The sequence below is a fragment of the Tachypleus tridentatus genome, chromosome 12, assembly GCF_004210375.1.
Source record: "Tachypleus tridentatus isolate NWPU-2018 chromosome 12, ASM421037v1, whole genome shotgun sequence".
In the NCBI taxonomy this organism is placed as follows: Eukaryota; Metazoa; Arthropoda; class Merostomata; order Xiphosura; family Limulidae; genus Tachypleus; species Tachypleus tridentatus.
In genome coordinates this window covers 87,413,144-87,425,702 of record NC_134836.1, presented here as the reverse complement: position 1 = coordinate 87,425,702, position 12,559 = coordinate 87,413,144, and the positions used below count along the sequence as shown (strand labels likewise).

Below are 12,559 nucleotides of genomic sequence, written 5' to 3'. Positions count from 1 at the left end.
GTAAGTTGGAGTTAGCAAAGTATAGTTAAAATATAGGTATATTATCTGTTGTGTGTTTTAGGCAATGATTACAATTATTAAAACTAGGCTGTATATAGTGCTCGTAAAGTTAATATAAGTTATCAGTTTTCCACAGTTCAAGGTTACTGTAAGGGCAAAAGTTTGCGAGATAATTTAAGAAATGTATTCTTAGGAATTGAATATTTTAATTTCTCAAAGTTGGCTTAAAATTGAAAAGAAATTAGCTGAAACAAAACTATTTATTTTACTTTGGAGTCCTGATAGAGGTTTATTATTCTACTTACATTTCATTGGTTGGTTTAATTTGCTGACCTCTTTTAAATTGCATTCACATTCAACGCTCTCAGCCACCTTATTGGGTTATTGTTTGAAGTGTCCACTGGTCACTACTTCAACGTGCTCTTATTACGAGACCGAGTTGTTAAATGCATATTTATATCGTGTTTGTTTGAAGTTAAGCACAAAGTTGTCTGTGGATTGCCCACCACGGGTTTTGAAACCCGATTTATAGCGTTGTTAGTTCGCAGACATACTGCTGTGCCACTGGGGGGAGGACATTTTGATTGTGATTAGTTCAGTACACGTTTTCTTATTTTTGCTCGTTTTCTTAGTTTGTACACCAGTGTAAAGGTAAACACTCGATATTTTTTTTAATTAATGTTATTAATGGTTATCTCTTTAAATCTTGACTTAGCAGTAAGCAGAAGTTCCTGTTGTGTTCGTAATTACGGTTCGTGTAATTCAACAAAGTCAGCTGTATCGCCAGCTATATTAGTCATTTTTTGAAAATATTAATAGGAGTTCCTCTTGTGGTTGTTGCTCCAACAAATGTAATTTAGCAAAAGACAGCTTGAGATTGGTTATACGACTCGTGCCGGCTGAATTAGTCAATTTTATAATTATTAGTAGGAGTTCCTGTTGTATTTGTTGATCCAACTTACGTAATTCAAGATACATCAGCTTCAAATTGGTTATATGACTTCTGCCAGTTGTATTAGTCATAAACAGGTTTTGATATTAACATTCCTGTGTTTAACCCTTCACCTTCTCAAGTTTATTATTACTAGGTTGATCTAAGTTAACCCTTTGAGCAACAAAGCCAGTCAGTAATGTTGATAGACCAGGTCAGCTTCAACCAATTATTCAATGATTATTTTAATATACCTCTGAAAATAAAGAAGTATTTTATTTCACATTAACTGGCAGTTTTGTCTTGAGTTAAAAGTTACCTAATTTTTAATAAGTCTTACGTGGTCAAATTTTGTTACTAGCGGTTTTTATTTTTTTCGTTTATTCGAGTTTTATACTTAATGTTTATTTGGGTGTGATAACGTGTTTGTTGTTGTTGAACCAAGGTACTTGCCTCTTGTTGGCTCCTTATCTCAGGCTTAGTAAAACTCTATTGCCCAATCATGTCTTTTATTGCTTGTTCATTACAGTAAATGCTTGGTGGCTGATTTAAATAAAACATGTTAATCATTACTTATTAGATTGGTTTGATCTAATTTTTTGTATTACAAAGTAGGAAAATCGTTTTGTCTATATATCTATATGTATATATTTATAGAAAAAATCAGTGTCTGAAAAAAATAGTGCTTAAATATTATTTATACTATATTCCGAACAGCCATGCCAAAAAATATATTGTTGGAGGACATAAACTACAACGAAAGATTTAATTGGATTGGAGGTAAGCTTTATTATTGCTTTAGAGTGATAAAATACTTACAAACAAACAGGAAAAGTTTTTTTTCATCATTTCAAAATGAATATTACAACAGTGCTAGTTCGTAAACTGTTCCATGTTAAAAAAGGAAAATATGATATATTTTTACTACATACTGTCATTTTTAACATCTTAATATTTAATTATATGTGTTATAAGTTTCAACCGTGAAAAATATCCAAACATTTTGATTTTCAGTAAAAAAATTTCTATAAAAGATATAACAATTTGATCGCAGTTTTAGTAAGCCTACTATATTGTATAGAGTGCAACTTATGAAATATTCTTTAACTTCGAGGGTTTTAGATTTGATTTTGTATAGAATAATACCGTAGGTGTCATAAATATCGTTTCCACAAGTAATTTTTGCCGTCATTTGTTTTGATTTTGATTTATATGGTGGTAGAACAAAGGACACAACCTTTATTGCAAGGTACAAGTTGTTTGTACAGATGCATTCTGTTGAAGCTGACCTGTATGAGCAGTGAGTCGAAGCGGTTTCTCCTATCCTATGAGCGAGAGTAATGCATGCTATACCTTCTGCCTAGAACATGAAGCGATCTTTGTAAAGTAGACCCCTTGCTGTGCCAACGACAACTTGGTTTATTAGTGTTTTTTCTTATATTTTTTTCTAATTGGCTTGCATACATTCGTGTCAGAAATAGCTTTGTTTAAATTCAAACAAAGGGGGCATGTGTGCAAAAATCCCAGTTTTGTTGGTTGTAATTAGTAGTTAAGAAAGAATAGGACAGTCAGTCCTCCTGTATTATCGTTGTATATGCGTTAGTCTAGGAAGTGTTTGTAAGAGTAAGTGCTTATTATTATAGGAGTGCCAGTCCGTACACAACAGTACTGACTAACAAATCAGAGGCGAGAAATTATTGTTAGGCTTGTATTTATTAACATTTATTTTTCAATGGCTCAACGAAAGTGGAATGAAACTTTTTTTTTTGCTCTTCCAACATAGATGGATAATTAAATCTTTTCAGGACGCAGCCAGAAATTCTGGGGCTTGAGACAAATCCACCTAGTAACGCATGCGTGATGATAGTTTGTTTATTTGATGTTAAGCACAAAGCTACAGAGTGGAGCACTTGTGTTGTGCCAACCATTGGTATCGAAATCAGGATATTAGCGTTATAAACCTTCAAATATATCTCTGATACTCTGTGGAAGCACGTGATAATGACACGTGAGGTCTGTTGCGCGAGCAAGAGCAAACCATCTTTCAGCCATAAAGAAAACAAAAATCGAAATTTAAAGTATGATTTGAATACACACAAAATCATATTGTACAGATAGAAAATATTCCCAAGACTTAATAGGAGAAGTATTTTATCAATATAATAAATAATATTAAAATCTGCCTCCCTCCCCCACAGCTCGAGCTTAGGATAATTGTCCCCGTTGTTCCCTTCCTCCTAAAACCTCCCCTGTAAACATATTAAATTATTTTAGTGCCAAATAAAAATTGCAACTCCTTTCAACAACATAAAAATGCGTAATATTAAAAAAGCTTTTGTGTTTCTGTGAAAAATTTAGCTGATCACCCAACTATATTAAACCTATAAGTTAAAAGTACACGAATGTAACAGTGACTGTTAATGTTACAATCATATACGAATCATAATAACGATTCACGTTATATAACAGTTCTATATATATATATGTATTCATGTAAAATTACTTCGAACAATTTAATCCCTTTGGAAATCAGTAACTAGACTTTGAAAATCTGCACGTTTAAAAAATGATGTGTATGTTATCAGTTCCAAATTAACGTAAATAATTAAGAAAAATCTCCGTGTTTCTTCTATTATGTGTTTCAGTGGTTTTCAGTTGTTTATTTTTGCCGTTACTAAGTGGCAACTGAACATCGCCGAACATTCGGTTATGCCTATTTATCTATGGTGTTAGATGTCTCTCGCGCGTAGCCGTAATTGTTGGTCTAAGTTTTAACAATGTATGAATCATCACGTGATTCATGTTTTGAAGTTATACGTGAGTAATTAAATTACAAATAAGTATGTTTCAAAATAATTCCTTGGGCTGTTTAAGGTAAAGGTCTACAAAGTGATTGTGTTTGGATTTTATAGCTTAAATTCCAAAGAACTGTGTAAAATGTATTTGAAATATGTGTAACAGTTGTGTAATTGAACATTTATTTTAGCTACAGAGTTAAAGGAAGAATACAGGGAAGCGCTGGTCAAGGGGTTGCCTTATCCTATCCTCACTGCCGCTGAATATTTGAGTCAGAATTTGGAAGGATTTAGCTGGGGACGACATTACCGTCTAGCAGGATATTACTCCTATATTCTTTTATGGTAAGAATGAGTTTTCATAAATCAATAAAACTAGAACCTTCGTATCCAGTAATTGGCGCTTTTGGTTAAGTTTACGATATGCACTATCTGATTCTTTAATAATTTAACGATAACAAGTGTTTTGTTTTCTGATATACTTTTAGTAAGTTGTAAGCCCCCTAGTGAGAATCAGCTCAGGTTCGTTTAAAACATATTCAAAACTTTACACGAGCATATTCAATTAGACTCATCTTCGTGCTCAACAGTGGCTAATGCAAAGGTTTCACACCCATATATTAGTTCTAAATCCCGCTTTTATTATGATTTCAACAAGTCTTGTTTGTGTTTCACTAACCGCCTTTTTGTTGTTGATGTTATAATAATCGGTTTGGATGTCATTACCCTCACAACAACGTGTGGAAGTAATCCTATCGTGACACTGTGTTATGATATCAGCAGTGTTCGTTTCGAATAGCTGTAAGGGCAGGACTTAACAGAATCATAAAGGTGTCACTCTGTTGAATGAAATAACACTGTTCTATACAGATATCGTCTTGGTAAAGTAACTTTAATTTGTAAAGCTGCTATAACAGAATGTAGAAAATCTGAACATTTTATAACAAAGTTATTTATAAATATGTTTGTATGTGTTATTAATCACAATTTGTGTTATATACGTTGATTGTAATTACAGTATTTTCCAGATGAAGACATCATATTATCATTTTAGTTGACTGTGATTGTAGAGCTTTTATTTTTGTACAATGTTTGATTTCAAAATGGGTTATTTGTCTCAGAGAAATGGAATCAAAGTTACGGCTTAATGATAATATATATTCTTGAGAATCATAAATCTTTGTATGGATCATAAAACATAACAATATAGGAAAATAGGTTGGAAATGGAAATTTTATTTCCAATAAACAATGACCGATGACTTTTATACAACAGTATCTAGATAAACAAGTTTAATATATGGACACTGTGATTATTATTGTTTGTTTCAAAATCATCGATGTCACCAAAATCTCTTCTTAGTTGATTTTGACCGTCTCAAACATTGACAGCAATATACATACAAACTTAAAACAAAAGGTGAACCGTTAACTTCTACTAGAACACCAAAATGTTTCCACATAGGTTTCACCCTAAAAATGCAGTTATAAACAAAAGTATGCACACTTTACTCGTAAAGTCGAACGACCAAAAGTCGTTTTATTTCTAGCTATTGCATCATTACTTTACGTTTTCAGGCACTGAGTAACGTATTTCTGTTTTTCAAGCATATGTATCTTATTAGGTTGAGGAATAATTCGTGAGCGTTTTTAAATAATTTCATTCAAGCATTACATGCAAGACTATACACTACTTCAATGCATGAACACATTACACCCAAAACATTTATTATGAAACTTTATTTCATGTAATACCTAGGTATATAGTATGCATTGTTTTAAACGAAATTGCAAGAAATTAAATGCGAAAAGCAGATGGTGTCGAAAACGCTCGATTTTGTCCACTTGACATTCCATTTAATGAGCTGAAAATGAAAGCAAAAATTAAAGACATATGAAATCAAACACACTATCTATTAGAGCAAAAAATTATCTACCAAATGACATGAAATATTTTGCGAAAGCGTTTCATTTATGAATATATTTTTTTAACTTGAAAAAACGCTCACGAATTATTCCTCAACCCAATACATAACCGAATACGCTACCATCTATGTAACAATTTTAAGACGTCATAGAACAGAACCTAAAACGATAAGTTTAATAACTATTTAATTATGGTCTTTTTTATTACAAGTGTCCACTGTTCAAATATATTTAACACTAATTTACGGCTATCAGGATACTGTTAATTCAATACTTTGTCTCAGAACTAATTAAATGAGCAGTAGGCACCAAACTTACTAGATAATTTCACATAAGAATCCTAATTACAAACAATTCTTTTCTTTTCTCTATCAATCCCTACATCTGTTCACATATTTTTTTTTAAATGAGCAAGCTGTTATTTAAGACAGAAGGTGTGTTTTGAATGGATACTTGAACTTTAACGAAAAGTATGTAACTAAATATTTCTGTGTTACTCTCATAAGAAGACTGTGTAATGGTAACATTTTCTACTTCATTATAAGAGCCCAATGTGCTAGAAAGTTACTGAAGTATGACCACAAAAATGTGCAATGTTGATGTGTGTATTTGTAGTTGTTTGTTTTTTATATTTCACCCATCTGAAAAGTTATTGTTTATTTGCAATTACAGTAATTGTATTGTACATGCTCGTACCTACGTTAACGATTAATGTCATGATAGAAGTCAGAGTGTGGTTACATAAAGAACTTGTAAGAGAATAAAAATATCCGGTAGATTAATCTCTTTGACAAGCAATTTGCTAAGATGTTATCATACACAAGGTATGCTAGCAAAAAGTCAGATAGAAAGTTGTTAAGAGAAACAATAAGAAAATAACAAAGCTTTGAGAGAGACGTGATGTTCTATGAAGGTGAGTGTTTACTTACAGCTACAGGAACATGTCCGTGTATGTGTAAAGAATAACAACTCTATAACTAAGTGTTATAAATTTCATAGGTGTATTAATTGGAGTATATAAATCTATATATACATATACATATGTACATACATATATATATATTTTCAATTAGTGCAGCGTTTTCTGTTTATTTTTGTTTCGACGTTTTTTAACTTATAACAAATTAATATATGTGTGTATATATATATATATACACAAAGTAACTCAGTAAAGTTTGTCGGCCCCGTGTTCGTGTTGTTTTCACAAGCAGTAAAGTGTTAATACATTAAAGCATGATATATAGAGCGGAACGGTTGTATAACTCGACTCAAAGATTGTTATACAAGTATAGATTTAGACTGTTAAATGGGCGTGTAGTGTGTTCTGCCTTCTAAAATGGAGGGAGTGAAAAGTTACTATTGAAACAGCAACGTATATCACTCCTTAGTCATCATCGCTACTCTAGACCACACAGCTAGTGAAACCATGACAACATTAAAAACATTTGTAGCCTGTTTTGTTGATTTGACATCTGATGTCAGTTTATTTTTTTTATATTCTTCGCTTTATTTTTTTGCTTATATTTATATCATTTATGAATACAAATTATTTTTCTTCCAAGTCAGTACAAAACTGGATTTTGAAATCATTTTTTCGTTTGGTACAAGTAAATTCGATTATTTTGTAAGATGTTAAGTTTAATAATGTGCATACATATGGTTATTCGAATTTACACATAAGTTCATATTCTCTGTTTCTCTCTTTTACAATATATATCTGTCCGCCTATTCCTTTACTTCTCTACATATTAAGTAAGTTATGATAAGACAGATAGGCAGGTGCGGGGCTTATTGTATGTATTTAACCGACGTCATCAGTGTTTTCCTTTTACCAAGGAACTTTTTATAAATATAATTAAAATGGTCACTGCAGACATTGTTTTGACTAAAATTTATATAACGTAATGAACATGGTGAAAATATAATGGCTAAAATGGCTTTCCAGTGGCACAGCGGAATGTCTGCGTACGGATTTACAACGCTAGAAATTAAGTTTCGTCATTCATGGTAGACAGAGCACAGATATCTCTTTGTGTAGCTTTTTGCTTAATTACGAACATACAAACAAACAGACAACAAAATAGCCACACACACACACACACACACATATATATATATATATATAACATCTCAAAGCGTCATTAACCAGATTATTTTAGTTTACCATAATACTTCCAGATAACTGCAGAATAACTGACGGAAATTTAAACAGGGGTACAAAGAAATAAATGCTTCTTTTTTGCGTAGACTGAGGGGTTGTAGTCAGGGAATACGAACAACTCATTTCGCGCAGAAGATAGAAATTCTGCTTCTCACACACACAAAGAAAACAATCTGTTTTTATTAGTTTTATCCTTTGTAAATCATAAGTTTTTGGCTTATGAAAAATAATGTTGGCTCGTACTTCTGTAAGTTTTCATATGCGTTCATACACAGGTTAGTCGGTTTGTGGTTTGCATTGCCAATAGAATGCAGTTTGTATTAAGCAAAATTTAAATATGTAAAGCATATTCCATAACAAATAAAATATCCTTTACATATTCACTATCTGATACTCTTATATTATATTACATATATATATATATTCCATTCAAGTTTTGTTCCTTCAATCTATTCAGTTTCTAGAATTTCACTTAAATGAGGTACGTGAAGTAGTTTAAGATATTTAATAAGTGTGGTTATAAAATGTAACTGTTGTTAACATAATTATTTTAGACGTCAATATCAAGTTTTCTTTTAATAGAATAATAATGATCCTTGAAATATTTGATGAATTTGCGTCTAGTAGTAAAAATATTTTTCGAAACTAAAAGATAACCTCTTCATACGTGAGAGGATTAAAATTTTGAGCAAAAATTATATGTTTTCCTTAACAGTGAAAAAGAAAGAAAAAAAAGATGGTCGTTATTTCAAGAGACCTAGTCTCTTCTACAGAATTTTATCTACAAATATTTGATTCATTATATCATTTATGTTTTGTCCAAGAGAAATCGTGTTGTTATTAACCCTTTCTCTCAACGAATGAAAACATGTTTCTATTTGTTTGTTTGTTTTTTAATTATTATAGGAAACAACAAACACGTTGTTAGTTTGGGAACATTAATAAAAAAAAACAATTAATCCTGACATCCTTCATGTTTCAAAATCTGTTTGCCCTGGTTAATTTTCGCAAACCATTTTTCGCATTATTTGCCAGAATTTATTGCATGTTATCCTGGATTACAACAGAATATCAAGATGTGAGATGAATAAACTTGCTTTTCTGAAACTAATTTTCAGTAATAATAATAATATAAGACATGGAAGGATATAAGAGTCAGCTTTTCTTTCTGTCATTGATAAGATGCTTATTGCTGTTTAGAGTGTTATAAACTGTTAATTTTTGTTATAAATTATCTTCACCAGGACTGCCTTCTTCTTCTGGCTATTGATGAACATCCTCTTGTGCACTGTCCCCAGGTACGGGGCTTACTGTATGCAACTTACTGGCGGAATCATGCTCCTCACCAACGCCATTTATACTTTACTTTTACCAAGGAAGCCTTTAGTCATACCTTTTGAGGGAGGACTTCTCAGGTTTCATTACGGGTGGTGCTTTTGGCTAGTGTTAGTAGCTGGTATGTTGATTTTGTTTTTATTGTGCCATTATATGTGAGTTAATCAAATCAATGTGATTTATGCCATCAGATTCAATACAAGTTAAAATATACATTTACAGAAAGTATGCTAGCCAAAACCCTTACGAGAACAGAAAAGTCAAACAGATAAAATAACTTAGAATTATGAAGATACTAAATGTAATATACAGTTTAAAGTGAGCTAGAATTAATATATTCACCGATGAACTAGAAGTACACTCCAGATGAATAGGACAGTCCAGTAGGTCATTCAAATATTGCAATTTTTTTTAAGTACAACATTTTACCTAATCACATGATATAAGCTAGAATGTAAAAATAAATATATACAAGTAAGAACAAAACTTATCAAAAAAGAAAGTAAATTTAGAGATGAGTAATATCAATTATTCACAACGAGTGCAAACATGATAGTAGGGATGGCATTTGCATTATGTTGGATGATGTATTGTTGTTTAAGTTCCCTGGCCATTTAGCCATCCCTAAATCTACTTTTTTTTTAAATGAATTTTGTTTTTACTTGTTTGCTTGTTTCGTTAATGCAGTGTTTTAATACACATAAGAAGATCGTAATTATAAAGAAGTTATGAATATAATGAGGTTCTAACTGTAATATTTATTGTTTATCGATTAATAGCTGGTAATTCCTGTTTGACCCTGTACCCAAGCCTTTTATAAGAACACAAAGTGTCTGTAAGAAAGCCAACTGTAAGGGGTAATGATACCATCGTTTACGCTATAATTTTATACTGTTGTTGTTTCTTTAATTTCTAGTAATTGATAATACTTACACAAGCGGATACTTCGTTTGAAACTGTCTCCTTAGTGAAACAGGTTTACACCATTATTTGTGTCAAGCACAAAGTTAGGCAATGGGGTATCTATGCTTTGCCTTTGCCCACCAAGGGTATCGAAATCTGGTGTTTAGCATTGTTTAGCATTAAAAGCCTTCAGATTTACTGTTGAGCCACGATGGGAGACATGTTTTAGTAAAATAATAAACATATTAAATAGGAATAAGTCTTTAACATTTATTATAACAACAAAAAGCTGCATTGATCTGTACGACTTACAAATCTGTGATCAACAATTGAATATTAAAAGAAAAAATATCCTAAGTCAATGAGCTCACTCAACCTCCCCACAGTGAAGATAATTTACACATGAACGCAATTTAGGATTTCCGCGCTTAACAAGAACATGCATACGTTTTTGTTTGTTTGTTTTTTGTAGAAACCTGATTACGTTGTCGGGAAGAACGTTTCTTAACATTTCTTAAGTTTGTACATACGACTACAAGAGAAATAAAGAATTCACCGCATTAAGTCAGATAAAAGGCACCTAAGTACCAGAGACAGAGAGAATTATCTGGGGTGGAGTTTGAGGTCAAAACGTGCTTGTTGTCTTTTAGATGCATTTTAAGCGTAAAATTTAAAATTAAAGGTCAAGTTCCTTCTTTGTGTGGCCACTAGACGAGTATTATTGTTAATAAGGTCGAGCAAGGGTCATTGAACTTGTACATTTTTGTTCATCAGGACTTTGATTAAAGCAACCTAGTATCAGAAATAAAAATATGATCCAGTAAGTGATGTGATTAAGCTAATCTAGAAGGAAGAAATGTGCAAAAAAATAATAATTTTTATTATAATGATCAGAAGAGATTGCATCATTGTTTTTGTATCGTCGTAGCTATTAGGATTTTGGGTTTTAATCAGAAGTAATGTGGGGAAGTTGTATGTGATTCAATTATATAGACTTTTAAAATCAACTGTTGCTTTTAAACATCTTGCTTCACGCGAATATTCGTAAGGTATAAATTTAGATAATATTTATTTTACTTACGTCTGAAAAAAAGAGAGAGAGAGCTTGGAATACTTGTGATATTTTGTTATAGATAAGTTTCTAAATGACAGTCATATGTCTGCCCCACAATACTGAAAAAGAAATTTTGAATATCGTTACTTGTTAGCAATGAAATGACAGTTGGACCAAAACACAGTAGCCCCATATTACCAAAATACACGCTCGGATCAATGACACAGAGTTTTCTCTGAGCTGAAAACAAACACCCTTTGGTATTTGATGTGGGTCACTGGCTTGACAACTTCGAAAGTTCGCCGGTATTTTTGTGGCGAGGGAGGAGGAATATAAGCGTGACGCTGGCCCAGAAACCTGCTTATCCGTATGTTATGGAAAAAAACTAAAACAATTAGAAGTGACAAACATATTAGTTAAAATAGGTTTAAAAACCGGGTGTGGTTGATGTTAGGCTGTGTCTGAGCGGAGAAATTAGTTAAAACAGAGTTAGGACATCGAACAGTTAAACCTTTAGGAACTTTTTTTTTTTTAATTTCGCGCAAACCTACTCATGGGCTATCTGCACTAGCCGTCCCCAATTTAGCAGTGTAAGACTAGAGGGAAGGCAGCTAGTCATCACAACCCACCACCAAATCTTGGGCTACTCTTTTACCAACGAATAGTGGGATTGACCGTTACGTTATAACGCCCCCACGGCTAAGAGGGTGAGCATGTTTGGTGCGACGGGGATTCGAACCCACGACCCTCAGATTACGAGTCGGACACCTTCACCCATCTGGCCATGCCGGACCACTGGGACCTAATGAGCTAGGGTAAACACTACTTGAGTTCCGATTGCAGGTGAAGGTACGAGTTTTTCTATTTGTTTCTCTCGTATACCTTGAGTCAGCGACCTCTTAGGATGAACGGTCGGTCATATCAAATAAATAGTAATAATATGTATTTCTTACAGACTAAGCAGGATAATTAATACGAGCCGCTACCCGCGAAACATTTACAGTAGATTTCGTGCCCTTTGTTTGAATTTTCCTTGTTCTGTTATTTTCACTCATGCCATTTAAGCTACAATTTGTTGCAGACATTGTATATTAGATCAATAAATCCTGGTCTACTTGAAAAAACACTTACACAGTCAGCCAAACAAACTCATGTAGAGGTAACTTTATTTAATAAAACCAAACATAAATTAAATAATAGTATTTATAATAATGTACAGAATATGAATCAGTTTTGAGCATTCAGTGCATGACAAGTTTTTCTGCGCTGAAATAAAAAAACTCACTAAAAAGAAGAATAAACCCGTAGTAATGAACAATCTCGCTAGAAGGTGTATCTTTCAAATTTCTGATTTAACAACATAAAGAAGACGAAGTTAGTTCTTCTATAAAGAACTATATTTAGATTAAGAGTATTATCAGCTACACTGCTAAGAGATTTGCCTTTTTTCTCTTA

At 32.4% G+C, this 12,559-nt stretch overlaps 1 protein-coding gene across 4 annotated transcripts in view; it reads left to right on the top strand.

Moving 5' to 3' along the window:
• Nucleotides 1-12,559, top strand: part of LOC143233912 (dual oxidase maturation factor 1-like) — a 39,237-nt gene that overhangs the window by 15,650 nt on the left and 11,028 nt on the right. For all 4 annotated transcript variants that reach the window (XM_076470795.1, XM_076470796.1, XM_076470794.1 and 1 more), the window contains 3 exons: nt 1,649-1,711; nt 3,918-4,071; nt 9,057-9,268. In XM_076470795.1, the coding sequence (XP_076326910.1) occupies nt 1,649-1,711; nt 3,918-4,071; nt 9,057-9,268 (429 nt within the window). The remainder of the gene's footprint in view (nt 1-1,648; nt 1,712-3,917; nt 4,072-9,056; nt 9,269-12,559) is intronic.